We start from the raw sequence: 16,863 nt of genomic DNA on the forward strand, positions 1-16,863 counted from the left end.
GTTATCTTAAGCTATTTCAATCTATTTGGTTTAACGACTACATGATCATTTGAGTTCCGCAATCATCATTTGAGAATATTGGGTGGCTAATTTATTAGCTGGAAGAATAGATCTCAAAGCATTTTAACATCTCCCTAACCCATGTTACATATTATTTGTATTTAAATATACTTTGTTCATCTCAATTCTCATCAACAATATATCTCGAACAATTTTTTTTGTTGTATAATGTGTCTTTAAAGTGAACGCGCAACTCATATATGGCAAGTAAAGAATGGCTTAAACATGCACCCATAGCATACTTAATTTGGATTATTCATCAAATAAATTAAGGAAAAATAATTTATATCTTTCTTCTAAAACATCAATTTCGAGCAATAAATATCGTTTTCTTTTGAAACCTCCAAAATTCCTCCCAAACTTGTTGCCTAACTAGTTCTAAACTCAACACGACAAAGTATAGTTTATAATAAGAAAAAAAAAAAGACAAAGAAATCTTTAGTTTAATCATAAGAAAAATAACAAGCAAAACACCTAAGTCAAAATCCTAGTAAATAACATGTACACTCATTTTGTCATTAAGCTAATCAACTTATGATTATGAAGCGCTGCCGTATTCGAGGCGGCAGCAGTGGGTGTCACGGTGGTGGTAGCGGTAGCGGCGGAGCTGGTGGTGGTGGTGGCCACGCGCTCACAAGAAGGACACATAGTGAGAGTGGTAGCAGGAAGTTGCATGTAAAAAGGTTGAGAAGATTTTAAAGCTCTTAATTCTTGAAGCTCTTTCTGCAGCCTCTTATTCTCTTCTGTCAGTGTCTCACAACATTTCTTTAAATACTCACAATCTACCTCTGTCTGCTTCAATTTTGTCCTGCCAGTTTTTAAAAAATAAAGATCTTATAAGTTGAATATACACAGTACTGTAAAAGATTCTTTATACTATCGATGTCGTTCAATCAGTAATAGTAAGTCACTCATCATTTTTAGTTTGTAATTATTCTCTGTCTCAATTACATTGATTTGTTTGTCTAACTAGAATGAAGTAAAAAAAAAAAATGGAGACTTCTAAAATATATGTTCTAAAACAAAATTTAGATATTTATATGACGATAAATCATTTATATAAGACATACAATGTAAATTTTATAGTTAAAAGGAAAAATGGATACCATAATCTGGAACAGATGGAGTAATACTTTTCAAATTTATCTACTTATGTAACTTCTTTTTTGCACCGACAGTATATACAACCTATAGTTTTCAAATAATGAATGGTCCAAATGATCAATTTTTACTAACAGATATATACTCCCAAATCATATTTTTAAGTTTGTCTCATCACTTGATAATTGTATGAGTATAAGACTATCTAAAGCTTACCTTGCTCTTCTGTTTTGGAACCACACTTCCACTTGTCTTGGACGAAGGTTTAACTGCTTTGCTAGAGCAAGCTTCTGTTTCTGCAATTATAATTTTTATATTTTAGAATATCAAGAACAACTTAAAAATAAATTTGAGGAATAACAACATCATATAACACCAACTATAACATATTTTTGTTAATACTAGTGTAGACATTTATATGCACTAACAATAACGTACGTAAGAATATTTCACTACTATCTAGAAAATAATTAACCTATTACATATAGCATATAATTTATCTTACTTTGAGTTATTATTCAACTTTTTTAAGAACGTTGACCGATAACTATTTTTAGGTAACATGATTAGAGATAAATTCAAAATTTGAAGTTTATGGGATTTGGCGACCACTCGCTTAGCTATAAGACGCCCACAACCCATTTATGGTATTGGATTCACAGTTTATTATGTGTATATTTAATTAGCAAATTTCTCAACATACACAGGGTTGGAGTAAAAGCTATTGACTTTTGCTGAACTCGTACCATATAATGGAGAGACGGATCTAGGATTCTAGTTCTTTGGATTCAAGGACTTGAGTTTCAAGTTTCAACAACCGAACCCATTACCTTATTTGATTTATGTGTTCATATTTCAATAAAATCAGTAATTTTACTTTGATAAATCCAGGTCTAGGATTAAAATTATAGATTCAAATGAACTCATAATTACTACTACTATACTACTAGATTCGCCCCTAATATACTGTGCATCCATTTATGAACTTGAGAGTACCCAAATTCTTTTACCCTATCAGTGCATAGGGGTAGTATCTATACTTTAATAGTCAAGAGTGAAATCAAAATATAATCCCACAACTTTGAAAGATTGCATGAAAATAAATGATTATGAGGTTTGACTTACAGGGTTGAGAGTGTTGTGTTCTTTGAAACTTTCTTCAAGAAAAGCAGACTGTTCTTTTGTAAGTCTGAGTTTTTTTCTTGCTGAAGCATCTTCTTCATCACTAGCTCTAGAAGAAGAATTATAATTCTCTGAGCGATCTCTCTTCCCATTTAAATTTCCATTTCTGTATATTGGAAAATTCATTTGAAAACTTGATATTTCACTGTTCGGAGATGACAGCGCCGCCCCTTCCTCAGCCTCCTCCGCCACCAACTGCCGCCGGTTCATGTCCAACGCCTTAGCCCCCGGTCCATTTGTTAAACCCGGTTCAGAAGCTACTGTTGAATAGTTCATAATATGGTAAGTTATTAATCAATAACAACAACATAGTGAAGTCCCACAAAACGGGATCGAGGAGGATAAAGACTAAGTTATTAATCAAAAAGAAGATAATTAACATGCTTGTTGAATTTCCAAAATCACTGTCCAGTGTCTACTATCCCTTAGAGTCAAACAATCAATTTTTCAAGAAAGTGTTCTACACTCAAAACTTTTTCTTTATCTTCCAATAATTGTTCAGACAATTTTCTAATAAAAACAAACACCAATCCGTCAACAAAACCTTGAAAGATGTTATTGAAAATCATGGTCAATCCAGAAAGGGATCTATCACGCAAGTAACATGCTATAAGCACAATATGAAGCAAGAGTTTAAGTTTTATATGAAATGATCATGACCGTGTAAATATTAAATATTTGTACAATCAGGTCACTTAAAACATAATTATAGGGTAATACTAACAATTATAGCAAGTTAAATTACATTAATGTGTAAAAAGTTCATTGCACAATATGTATATAATTTAAATTCATGGAGCAAGAAGATTTCATCCAAGGGAAACAAAGAAAGTTTGTAAGATTGATGCTTTAAAAGACCTTTCAAGATACAAGTATATTCCCCCCAACCAGAAAAACGTGTGCTAAAGCAAAAATAAAGAAAATTTAAGCTATCAGAGAGAACACATGCTTATTTATTTATGTTCGAAATACTTACAATTTTGAGAGAGCCAAGGGAAGCGAAGTTGTGAAGAAATGTTGTTAGAAGCTGGAGAGTAAGGGAGGAGATCAAGTTGAAGTGATGGATCTGGTGACCCTTTACTAATAATTTCATGATTTCTTGATCTTTTTCTTCTTCCAGCTTCGTCTTCAGTACTACACTTTCTATAATCCATGCAGAACCCTAAATCTTTGCTACTACTATCCATCAGCAGCTTCTGATCATGTAAAGAAGAAGAAGAAGATGATGACTTTTCAAGAAACATAATTGGCTTTGGGGTATCCCCTCCTAAGCTCAAAGCTAACTCCATGACATAAACAAAGTACAAAGAAAACTTTTGGAGGAAATAAAAAATAGAAGTTTTTGAAATGAGAAATGGGAAATAGTTGAGTTGAAGAATAAAAGAAAAGAGGACTTAAGGATCAATTTATAAGAAGGGCATTGTGCAATCCTTCTTTTGATACTACTACAGCTAGGTGTACGTACCCATTTTGAAAAGGCATCTACAATTCTTTTTTTCTTTTTAAAAGTAAAATTGACCAACAAAATTAAGAGAGCACGTGAAACGCTATAAATATACAATGGTTTATACTTGTGCGCTCTCTGGTACTCTCTACCGCTCTACGTGAGCGAGAAAGTCTCGATCCTCAAATACAAATTCCTCAAACATATTACTCTACCATAATACTTGTCATGTTTCACTTTTCAAGAATCAAACTATATTAAATTTGACCAACATTATAAATATATATTTTCACCGTATTGATACGAGATGAATCGTAACTTATAGTACTTTTCATATAATTTTTTTTAATATGTAAATTGAAATTTCAAAATATTAAATTAATCTAATTCGATTTAGCTTGGAAAATTAGTCAAATTGACTTTCGAGAAGCGAAACATGACGATTAATATGTGAGAGAGTAGGAGTGGATTCGAGATTTGAAGTCTATCAATTTCTAACATAATTTGGAATCAATAAGTAATTAGGTTCAAAATACTTATAGATATTTAGTAGATTTCATAATATACAATGATATTACACCTACAATATCCAATCTTGAACTAAGGCCACTAGTTAAGATCATGAAACGAGTCCTTACCACTCGACCACAATTCTTTTCGGTTATAATAGACTATTGTATAAGTTAAATCATTCTCGCTTTTATTGCATGCTCTGACATTTAAGTGTTGAAGCCTAATTGGCTATTAGTCGTGAATTGTGGTTTATGATTGTGCTGTTTAGTTAATTGGATGGTCAATATTAGTCACTTAAGAATAAATTGAGATGGTTCGTTTCGTTGGGTGAGTTAAATAATTAGATGCCGATTAAGACCCTGTAATCTTAGTCGTGATAGCTATGCCTGTAAATATTAATTGATCAGTCATTTACACGTTTTATTTTCCTATATCCAATTATAAACCTTTTTTTTTTCCTGCATACATATTTAAAGGATGTTATCTAACTATATGGATTGCGTTGCTTACAAAAATAAGAATCAAATGAAAAGTATGATTTTGATGAGGTCCAGGCTAGTGAACGCATGTGAAGTCTAAAATTGCGTCTAAGAAGTCTTTTTAGTAGCCTGTTTGCCTTTAATACTATTCCTAAACTAACCTCCTTCTATCGCAAAATATTTATCGCATTTCACTTTTCAAGGGTCAACTAATTATTAAGCTGACAAATTAAATATTTATGCCTTCATCATTTGAATTTGAAGAAAATTGTAACTTACAAATGTGTGTGTATATATCACATTTAAACCACATTGATAATATAAAATAAATATTTGTATTGTTCAATTGGCAATGAGAAACGATTAGATCGACAGCATGACTAGAAAATGAATGGTGAATTTTGAGTTTAAAAAGCGAGAAATGAGGAGTGTAACTAATTAATTATAGTCAGGCGCATTTGATTGCATTTGCTGCTTATACGGCTACCCACATCATAAAAAATACTAGCTGATATATGACTTAAAAGCAACAAATAAATGTAATAAGCATAAGCAGTAAATATTAATCACGTTGACTAATATACATTGGGGCCAAAATAGCCATTATGAAAGATGATTAAATGATCAATCATTAAAGGCCAAAACCATCATTGTTATTGCAAATCTCTAAACGTAACATGCAAAGCTGTTCGCCGTTAATTATTTTCGTGATTTAATTGATTTGCTTTTTATTGTGATCGTCTAAATCAAGATTGTGACTTCACATTTAATTATGATTGCCTAAATTATGAACAATAACAGACATCATTGGAGGCTAAATACATGTCAAAACAGTAAAAATCAGAAAGAAAAGAATGATTTTCTTTGGAGCTCTTACAAATCGAAATGTGAAACTTTCAGTCTCGTTTACCTTATTCACGCATTTACGTAATATTTAAGCTGGATCTGGACAAAAGTTTTTTTTTTTTTTTACTGTGATATTTAAACAAAAACAATTATGGAAAATACAATGTGTTATGGTTAATTTAGAATTATACTTAAAATATCTAGGAATAATTTTTCCCCCTTCAACTGTGGTCATCGAAAGATCTTGCAGACCGACCAAAATACGAAAGTCGTGATCTTTCAGAAAACAACCTCATATTCAAAGAATGCATAACCGTATGGATAAGCTTACACTAACCTGTCAATTTAGAACCCAAAATCGAGATTTTCCTTGAGAAGTATCAGGAAGGATTTGGAATAGAATTTGGGGGGTAAGGGTGGGGGAGGGGCAGTGGCGGGGCCACCCTGATTCAAAGAATGTAACTGATACCCTTTCGTTCAAAAGGTTATATATATATGTTTTTACTTACTTCATATAAAAAATTCCCTTAGTGAAAAATATTGACTCCGTGGTAGGAGAATTTAAAATATTTTGTTATAGAGGGAATAATAAATCATATCTTGTGTAGTTGTGTTAGCAAAGAAAAATGATTTAATTCTATTTTTTCTTTTCTTATTAAGGATTCAATGCATGTGTTAAGGCGTGAAAATCAATGAAACTAGCTAACATATTGGAAGAAAGAGGGATGAACGGAGCGTGTCAACATTTAAAAAGTTAATTAAAAGTTTGGTCGGATTTAACACGGAATGAAGACCATAATTTGCCCCATAAATTGACCTCTCTCCGCGACCATATGTTTCATCCAGCAGACAAACAGACCACGTCTTGCTAATAAAAAAAATGGAAAAAATAATTGAAACAGTAATTAAACGTTCTAGAAGTACTAAACAACTCCAATTACTGAAAAGTTACCATGACTCAAATGATTAAAGAAACTAATTTAGATGTCTTTTGGAATGAATCCAATGCATGATCATGCATGTTGTAACAATTAACTAACAGTATATGTGAAGGACACATACTCTATTGTATATTTATTGAGTTAGTATAAGAATTGAAAAGGTACAAACAGTACTATATATTTACTGATGTATGTTAATGTGTCTTTAACCTCAGAATTAGATGTCGATAAGTACATTAAACTATTCATGTGCATGGTTAAGAGTTCTCACATTGCAAGTATAACAACACAATTATTAGGGACAGTGTGAGCGTTACATTCCGGGCTCTCAATGTCAGAAGCAAGAGAAATCATATCCCTCGTTTTCTCTTCTCTCCCCATGTATCGGCCCACCAGGGAAATATAGGGACGTAAAAGAGAGTTCTATTGACTTGTTATGACCTAGAATAATAAACTTATGAACTTTGTCTTCCTTCACCGACTAGAAACAAGACTTTCATCTAAGTTTAATTCATATAACTTGTAAATATCATATGTGAATAAATTCCCACTTTCACGCTTACGATTGATAGATATGGTAACTTATTGAGGGGTAAAAAGTACAACTAAGAAAAATAAGTGGTCCATATAACACTATGGGCGAAATTTTGATTGGATTTTAATTCAGAAACGAGAAAATGTGGGAGAGTTTAAAGAAGGGAGGTGGTGGTCCACAAAACGCATGGGGTAGGCTGATTGATTATTTGTTACCTATAATTTGAAAAACCGATACACATGGACAGGAATATAGGTCAGGTTTGTCATGCTTTTGGGATCCTTGCAATTATCGAACTCATGCAGCCTTTAATGATAAGAATGATAAGTTTCACATTTAAATGGAACCATATATATGTGCAATATATATAGATGGAATTATTGGAAAGGAAGTACGGAGGGATAAAATCATAAATGTGACATGCGATAGCCATCCCAACTCTAGTAAAAACTTATATCCATCTAGTATATACAAATCAATTAACATATCCAAGTAATCCAACTATCATTTGACTATAGTTAACTAATGTATATTTTTACTTAGCTTCATCCAATCATTTTAATTAAGGTAAGTGAATCTGTTAAGTATTTAATCCCCCTCCGCTCAGTGATGGGGTAGGATTTTCACCAAAAATGTTCATAATCTATTACATATATAAAAATAATTTTGACGTTGGATATATAATGTGATTTTCTAATGAAGAAGCTTGGGGTCAGAGGTGGAACCAAAATTTTAATTTTCCAACTAAATTAATTTAGTTTGTAGATATTTTATGAATTTTCAAGATAAATACATGATTTTAATCAAAGTTATTGGGTTTGACCGAACCCGTAACCAACACACCAGCTCCGCCCCTATTTCTCATGAATCTAGTTCCGCCACTCTAGCTCCGCCGTTGACCACGTATCCCTTTCTCGTACCACAAGAAAAAAAAAATTAAACTAAAAACAATTATGATATCCTAAATTGGGCAGAACACAATATGTTACTCGGATACTTCGAGTGGTTGTTGTATATTCATATGGGATTCTCCAAAAAATATCTTATTTTTCATGGAGAGTTCAATATGAGTGTGACGGTATATATTTTTTAAGAATCCAAGCAGGATAGGTCCAATTGCTTGGATGAACACATACATTGATTCGACCTAAGTTATAGTTTTATTCTAATTCAATATATTACTGTGTTTTAAACAGTCAAGATATAGTAATGGTACTGAATCGAGTTGAGCTGGTTAAACTCGATAAAACTTCAGTATTGCAAGTAACGAACTTCATTATTTGCAGTATTTTCTATTGTAAGATCATAGAACAGAATCCTGCCAAACTAAGCGCTAGCTGAATTGCTCCACCGTCAGATTTCTGGCCGCAATTTAAGCAAAAGTGCAAAGTTAGCTAATGAAATTTAAATGATTTTCATTAGAGGTATTTCCCCCCTACAAGAGGGCAAAAAACTAGGGAGGCGCCTTCAATTCCTTTATTCCAATTTGGTGTGTCTTAATAATTCTACGGAAAAGGCTCAAATATGTCATCGAGCTATCGGAAATGACTTATTTATGCCACTCGTCAATAGCTTCGCTCTTTTATGCCATCGAACTATCCAAAATGACTCATTTATGCCACTCGTCAATAGTTTGGCTCATTTATGCCATCGCCCATTACCAAAATGACTTATCCACGCCATTTTTCATTAACACCGGTTTCTACAATACCAGATATGACACGTGGCCTCCAACTAGGTTATGGTTGTGAGTGAGTAGGGTGTATGGGTCGAATGTTTTATTAATTTGGGATTTAAAATTGGGTTGGTTTAATTAAACGACGCAGACCTCTAATTGGAGGCCACGTGTCATATATATATGGTATTAAAACCGTTGTTAATGAAAAATGGCATGAATGAGTCATTTTGTTAACGCGCGATGACATACATGAGCCAAACTATTGATGAGTGACATAAATGAGTCATTTCCGATAGTTCGATGACATATTTGAGCCTTTTCCGATAATTCTATCAATTGCTACTTTATTAGCTTGAAGAGAATAAATTTTCATAAAAAGAAACAAAAAAGGGTAGATAAAGCCTAAGGCAAAAAATTATTTTAGTATAGTATGAAATGCTAACAAGTTGTGTTACATTGAGGACTTCACACATACTCTCTCCATTCCAAAATAAATGAATTTTTGGGGTAAAATTAATTAATGACATTAATTAAAAGGTAATTTGTCAATATTATCCTTTTACTTTCCCCGAACTTTTCTTAAAATAAGAGATAGACAATGTTGGAAGTTTAAAAAACCATTGGAGAGGAGGCTAATTTTAGAAAAGATAATTAATACTCCCTCCGTCTCATAATAATGTCACCTTGGCCAATTTTTTTGTCCCATAATAAGTGTCACCTTAGGATACCAATGCATATATTAACTAGTTTTTTCCATCTTTGTCCTTAGACAAAAAATGACAAGTTTCTTTAATCCAGGCCAAAAGTTGGATTCTCAATATCAAATTTTTGGTTTCACGTGAAAATGAAAGTTTTGGCCTATGGAAGATAGGATTAGTAAGAGGCAAAAGAAGTAATAGTACTCTAAATGATGATGGTTGGATTCCCAATGTCAAAACATGAACTACTTATGCATACTCTAATCATCAAGAGGAAAAAATAATTTTTTTTACATAAGGGTAATTTGGTAAACTTTACACTTCATCATTAATTTCTTAATATGTGTGTTTTTTGCTAAGGTGACACTTATTATGGGACGGAGGGAGTACATATTTAGACTTTGTAAATCATAGAAAAAGTGTTAGAAATTCATTTATTTTGGAATGGAATAATTTGTTAGGCATATAATTAGAAAATTAGAATTAATGATTAATACCCCAGATCAAATATAATTTGAGAAAAATACTCGAGCATAGAAAGTAAGATGTATTGAGATTGATTAATCATATAATAATAATCTTAGCGTGTTACATTTGAATGAAATGTCTAGAGGTCAAAAGGGGGGAAGAAAATGCACTAATAGAGAGAGCAATCATGAGAGATACTCATGATTAGTGAAATCTTTTCCTCAATGATTTTCAATGGGGGTAATTCAAAACCAAAAAATAAAAAATGTCAATACAGAAATGAAATGTGGAAGGGCATGTCACGTGAGTGACGCATGCAATAATTAGGTAAAGAAATTTTTGCACCCAAGAGTGGGAGAGATGACATACATAACAAGGGGTAGAAATAATTATGTACTGAAATATTTAAGATGTGGTCACTGAAAGTTGTGATGGGGATAGTTGCATCATCCACAGCAGACAAATTCCTTACCAGCAATCATTTGTATACTACTCCTCCAGTCCTCCGATTAAAAAATAGCATCCATTTAACCTTTATTTTTTTATTTAAAAAGAGTGTCTGTTTATTAAATTAAAAAATAATTAACTTTTTTTTTCTTTTATATTTGTCCTTATTAAATATTAAGTGATCAAATTCACATACCTTTAATTAAGGGTATTTTAGCCAAATTGCTTATTTTTGTATATGAGTTAGTATTTTCTTAAGGGGTATGCATATGGCTAAGTAGATGCTCTTTTTGAACCAGAAGGAGTACTTCTTCACTCTCTATCACCAACGATTGTGGTGAAATAGATAAGATTTCTTCAATCTTAATTAGAGGTTTTAAGTTTGAGTCTTTAGTATAAAAATCATCGTAGGAAGTATTTCCTCTTTAATGAATCTTATACAACACAAATCAAGGCTAATTAAAATTCTAATTTATACGAATATCAAACACCAGATAAAAGACAAAGAATCATTTACTGTCTTGCCACCCAACGCATTATTTAATACCGTCCGCTACTGGGCAACCTACCCAAAAATAGAAGAACAAGAGGAAGAAGAACTGTTGGGAATAAAATCAAAACATGTGAAGTAATTTCTGATATTAATTTTTTAGTTTTTAGATTGATATATTTCAATTCATAAAAAAAAAAAAAAAATGAAAGTTAAAACCTTTTCGATAAATGATTTTTTATGGTCACTTACAAACTGGATAGAACAAAATGATATTGTCAAATTTTTTATGTGTAAAAATGAAGATCTCTCGTAAAAAGGACATAAACCTAAACACAAATTGTAAAGGCTACAAACTCACTTTTCCCCTGTCTCAAGCTTTAACATCAATTAATTTATCTCGTTTAAATTAAAAGGACATAACTCTTTTGACCAAAAAAAAAAAAATTATGAGCGAAATGATTTTGCACCATATGATCAACAACTTATTAAGTAGATATTTAGTTAGGGAAGGATTAGATTGATCTTTATTGGATTATTGAGGCAAAACAAAAGAAAGTAAATAAGCCTTAAGGGTAAACAGACAAAATCTAAACAACTTTATTTGAATCATTTAACTAAGAGGAAAATAAGGTTAGCATAATTGTCAACATTATTGTTAAGATAGGTGATAAAGTAATTGATTAATGTAATAATAATCAGAAACAATAGCCCTTCGAGACTTTAAACAATTCGAAAAAAGTTATGCTTTTGTGCTTACTAGAGAAAAGACAACTACCTCTTTTTAACGAATAGAAGAAGGATCTTGTATTTTCCTTGAGAGACAGTATGATTAGTCACTTGTCATGCTCTTCTAATTCCCTTATCTAATCATTACGAGATTTATCATCATCAAGATTATCATCACATGCCTAGTTGCCCCTCTCATATCTCACTTTATGAACTTGGGATGCTGTTTATATGCTGCCAAATGAAGAGACAAGAGGCCTTAAAAAAATTGCCGTACATGTACAAGCATTATCTGTGCTTTGTTTCTCATTTGATATCTGGTGGAGTATTTGATTTTTGATTTTTTATTGTCGTATAAGATTTATTAAAGGACGGGTGATCTAGATTCGTGAGTACTAATTTGGTGTGGATCTCACAATCACATCTACTACACTCATGTTGTGTCGATATGAATACACCGAGGATTTTGAAGAATCTGAATGGCATAACTCTTTACTATAATTTTTTCTATACAGAATTCAAATCTGAGTCATCTAGTTAAGAATAAATAGATCATGTCCATCTCATCACAAATTTGATGGTGCACAGACATTATGTTTTCCAGTATCCTTCCATACTTATTTTATTTGACTTGATCAATTTATCATAATCGGATATAGGTATTTTGGTGAACTTTTGGAGTTTTTGAATTTGTAATTTCATCGTGCGTCGATTAATTTTCTTTTGAGTTGAGGATCTATCGAAAATAGTCTCATTACCTCACAAAAATAGCATAAGGTCTGCGTACATCTTACTCTTCGCAGACCCCAGTATAAAATTACAATGAGTATATTATTGTTGTGATATCCTACCATACCTATTTTGGGTGAACTTTTTGAGTTTTTGCATTTGTAATCTCAAACTTTTAGCTTTTTGCAAAAAGTATTTGTTTGAGCCAAATTTTAAAAGAAAATACAAATTACTACTCAAAATCTCCAAATTTAAATTTTTTAAAGAACTCAAGAATTTCTCTTTGGAGTTTTTGAAAGATTTGAAAAAACTTAGGTTAGAAATCTTCATAAAAATAGTAATAATTTTTAATTCAAAAATCAAAATAAAAGCAAACAAAACATCTATGTATCATCATAACGCTTGGATAGAACCCTCATAATAGTATAATAATATTTGCTTTTACAAGATTTGAAATTGTTAGTACTAATATATTTTTGTCTCGAAGTAGTTAAATTTGGATTTAGCCATTTATAATTCCATAACAAAAGGTAATTATATTTAACTAATAGACCGACTATGTTGTATGGGGCGGAGTGCTGGCCAGTTAAGATCTCTCACGTTCAAAAGATGAAAGTTGCCGAGATGAGAATGTTGAGATGGATGTGTGGCCACACCAGGAGCGACAGGATTAGGAACGAGGTTATTCGGGATAAGGTGGGGGTGGCCTCGGTGGAAGACAAGATGCGAGAAGCGAGATTGAGATGGTTTGGGCATGTGAAGAGGAGAGACACAGATGCCCCAGTGCGGAGGTGTGAGAGGTTGGCCGTGGATGGTTTCAGACGAGGTAGGGGTAGGCCGAAGAAGTATTGGAGAGAGGTAATTAGACACGACATGACACAATTACAGCTTACCGAGGACATGACCTTAGATAGGAGGGTTTGGAGGACCCAAATTAGGGTAGAAGGCTAATAGATAGTCTCGTTATCCGTTCTTAATAGTAGTCGCAGTATCGCAATATAATTTCTTGTGCTCCGATTTATGCTATTATCTGCTATTTCTTGTGCTTTGATTATCCTGTGGTATCTGTGTCGATTGTATTACTTTATTTTATATTATTTCATTTCCATATCGCTTTGAATCTCTTAGCCTTATCTGACTTTTTTTATGCTTTTATGCTTTTCTTAAGCCGAGGGTCTTTCGGAAACAGCCGTCCTACCTTGGTAGGAGTAAGGTCTGCGTACACTCTACCCTCCCCAGACCCCACGATGTGGGATTTCACTGGGTTATTGTTGTTGTTGTAATAGGTTTGGTGAATAGTCAAATCATAAACTCAGATATTAGGGTTGAACATGATAAAGGAAGTGAAAAGAGGAGGGTAAAAGGGAAAAAATCATTCTAGAACATATTCGATATAAACATAATACCTCTTCCTATAAACTTTATTCTTCATGCATATAAAGTGGACTTTTCACACTCTTGGAGTCATGCTTTATAGCAAGTAAATGATTATAGAAATGAGATGTACGATTAAAGTAGTGAAAGAATGATTGACCATTTTCTGACCACAGAAAAAAAAAAAAAAAAAGGGAGAGTACAGGAATAAAATTGTCAAAAACTAGTGGAACATACCCATTTCGAGTCCTTGTTTCTTTCAAGTAAAATAGTTTTATGTGAAGTGTTAGAGAGACAGAACCCTCGAGAAGCCAGATGGGAATGAATCTAGGGTTTTACCAGGAACATGTTCCAAAAAGAACCTTTATCACTTCATGATTCTTTTTGTTTTGAATTTGATTAGTGTTCGGTATTTATTTTGGGGCCTCGACCAATTTGGATTCGCATCCCGTAAGTCCCATTGAAGGGGAGGCTCTCCTTACGAGGATCTTTTCTACACGAAGGCTCGAACCCGAAGTTTTTGCTTAAGGATAGAGGAATCCTATCCAGCTCATCACAAATTTTTGTCAATGGTGGAACGACAATTCTCCTTAGGGTAGAACACTGTAACTTTGGTCCAAATCATATATTTATATTAAAATCTACTTAGTCTGCTTAAATTATTATTCAGAACCTAGTAAACTTCTTTTTCTAGAATACAAAATCATAATTTCAAAATCTAAGCTTAGCCTCTTCCAAGGGACGGAGTGGAAGGGCGGAAGGAGATTCATTCAAACTTCTTTATCGGAGAATCACATTGTATATATACAAGGTCAATTTTTTAAGTATGTATTTATAGTAGATGAATCTTCTTCTTGGTGAAATCCTGCCTTATTTATATAAAACAGAAGCTAATAAGCATATTTTAATTTTATGGAGTACTTAATCCACTTGTAAAATGTTATTATGGCAGAATTTGACATCATAAGCTACATTCATTAATGTATTTTGCTATGTGTACAGAATATTACACAAGTAGTGTTGGCCTAGTATTACACTTCGTCTTATGAGTCTGGGTTCAAATTTGTGGTGATTTAAGGTTTTATATCCCGTCGCAATTATTTTATGTTATAATATTGTTTCAAGCTATGGCGACATATTATAATTTCTTTTTAGAAATATTATGTATACATAAATACTACTTTTTTTTTTTTTTTTTTTGGAAATAATAACGAATGACACCCTTAGTAATAAGTGTCTTTGACTCTTTTTTAAGTAGTCCCACCACTGACTTATTTATTCAAAGGACTTCGAAGACTACCTTAGGGATCGTTTGGTTTAAGATTAAGGTTATCTTAATAATGTAATTTTGGATTATAATCAAGATAGATAATTTCGTCTTCTATATGGAATTGATAATTTCATGATTTTGGTATAACTTTTATCCTGATTTTCATTAATTCCCAATCTAAATACATGACAATTTTAATCCCAAATTTCATGTTGGATTAATACCCTAATTCCGCAACCAAACGAGTCCTTAGCTAGTATTTAGTTGATTGGCAATTTGAAAGGTCATCATTCAATCAATCCCAAATCAAAAAACTTAGTAATTTCAAGATTTCAGATGGACGATAATTCTACATAAGATTGATCAAACAAACATGGCCTACATGATTAATTCTTGTTATAATTGATGCATGAAAAAACCCTATAATCATTTCAATTGTGGGTGCATGATTGAAAACAACTTCTGCCATCAATTGAGAAGAATCATTTTTTTTCTTCTTTTTTTTTTTCTTTTAAATAGAGGCAATTATGAAAAATGTTTGACCAAGTTTTGCTTTAAGTTTACGCCTTTCCTCGTGTGGCCTACCGAATCATGAAGTTTTTTCTGACCCAAAGGTCATTTTCACTTTAGATAATATATATTTCATGCTTGGATAAAATATCTAGCTTTATAATCATTAGAATAGGGACAAATAAGCCCAAAACACAAGAAGGAAATGGACATTATCAATGGATTTAATCGGCCCTTACACAAGATAATGATGCGAGATAGCAAAAGGGAAATATGGTATCCCATTCTACAATTTCTTTTGCAGTTTTTTTGGTTACTTTTTTTTTTCAGTTCTTCTTAAAACTTATGAACTAAAACTATTTCCCATTTAGAATTTGGATACATAGGTTATGGTTGCCTTTGGCATGTTCCTTGAGTGAAAATAGAATTCACTGATCATTTTTAGATCTTATCTTTAAAAAATAGTCATCCCCTAAAGTTTTAAAATCCACAAATGAAGTTCTAGGTTATTATCTTAGAGTTTCTCTTGTGATTTTAAAATTCAGAATGATGACTATTTTTTAATTATATGGACTGAAAAGTGGTTATTTGTCAATTTTTCTTGTTCCTTGATTCTACTTAATACTACTGTATTATACTCCACTAGTATCTGTCATGGTATTGGGCAACAAGAGTTGGGCCAAAGAGTTGGGACTTCTTAGGTCCTGAATATTGGCTTTGTTGTTTTTGGGCTATGCACAAGACTCCCCTACTTTCACTGTGGGGTCATTTGCACTTTTGTTCCAATTTTGTGTTGGTTTTAATTTTTGGCCCCTCAATGCAAACAACTTATTCGTGGACCATAAGTTAATATTTCCGCATCATAATATCTCACAAGTTATGCTCCCAGTCCTAAAGGACTTATGCCTCGATAGGCATAAGTTCAATTTTGTAGGACAAAATTTGAAGACCACCCCACTTGAAGGGAAAACCATGCAATTTCTGTGTGTTATGTCAGAGACGGCCTATTTATAAAGGACCTCCCCATTTTATGGCCTGTTTTATCCACCTAAAGAAGTAATGAAGTAAGGGCAAAAAACATATATGTACATACTAAGAGATTATATTTACGGAATATAACGATACTTTTCAATTTATAAAATATATTAATAGATTTGTTACAAAATCTATACAAATCAGGTAAATTAAAAAGAATTAAATAAAATACATTTAATAAGGTAAGGAAATTGCTTTCATTATTTTATCCAATTTTCTCTCTCCAATCAAAATTAAAATATATTGTTACCTGATTTTCTCCATGCTCCCTTATTTCATCAACTCTTATCTCCCCATTCAAAATTAAGAGATATTGTTCTCTCTAATTTTCTTC

General features: G+C 32.3%; 1 protein-coding gene across 2 annotated transcripts; it reads right to left on the bottom strand.

The window, feature by feature from the left end:
- Positions 1–328: 328 nt before the first annotated feature.
- LOC132607376 (homeobox-leucine zipper protein HOX11-like) lies at positions 329–3,825 on the bottom strand. Of its 2 annotated transcripts, none has more exons than XM_060321316.1 (4): positions 3,320–3,825; positions 2,287–2,600; positions 1,378–1,457; positions 329–868 (listed from the first exon to the last, which is right to left on the bottom strand). In XM_060321316.1, the coding sequence occupies exons 1-4, from the start codon at positions 3,630–3,632 to the stop codon at positions 568–570; spliced, it is 1,008 nt and encodes a 335-aa protein (XP_060177299.1). In that variant the 5' UTR covers positions 3,633–3,825; the 3' UTR covers positions 329–567. The 2 variants fall into 2 exon arrangements, with proteins under 2 accessions (XP_060177299.1, XP_060177298.1); XM_060321315.1 differs by having other exon boundaries at positions 2,287–2,603; positions 3,320–3,808.
- Positions 3,826–16,863: the final 13,038 nt, after the last annotated feature.

Source organism: Lycium barbarum, chromosome 8 (assembly GCF_019175385.1).
Source record: "Lycium barbarum isolate Lr01 chromosome 8, ASM1917538v2, whole genome shotgun sequence".
NCBI lineage: Eukaryota > Viridiplantae > Streptophyta > Magnoliopsida > Solanales > Solanaceae > Lycium > Lycium barbarum.

Coding starts and splice junctions, on each gene's coding strand:
- LOC132607376 (XM_060321315.1), bottom strand. CDS start 3,632: ATGGAGTTAGCTTTGAGCTTAGGAGGGGATACCCCAAAGCCAATTATG. Junction 1,458..2,286: donor AACACAACACTCTCAACCCT/GTAAGTCAAACC, acceptor TTATAATTGCAG/AAACAGAAGCTTGCTCTAGC. Junction 869..1,377: donor TTCCAAAACAGAAGAGCAAG/GTAAGCTTTAGA, acceptor AAAAACTGGCAG/GACAAAATTGAAGCAGACAG.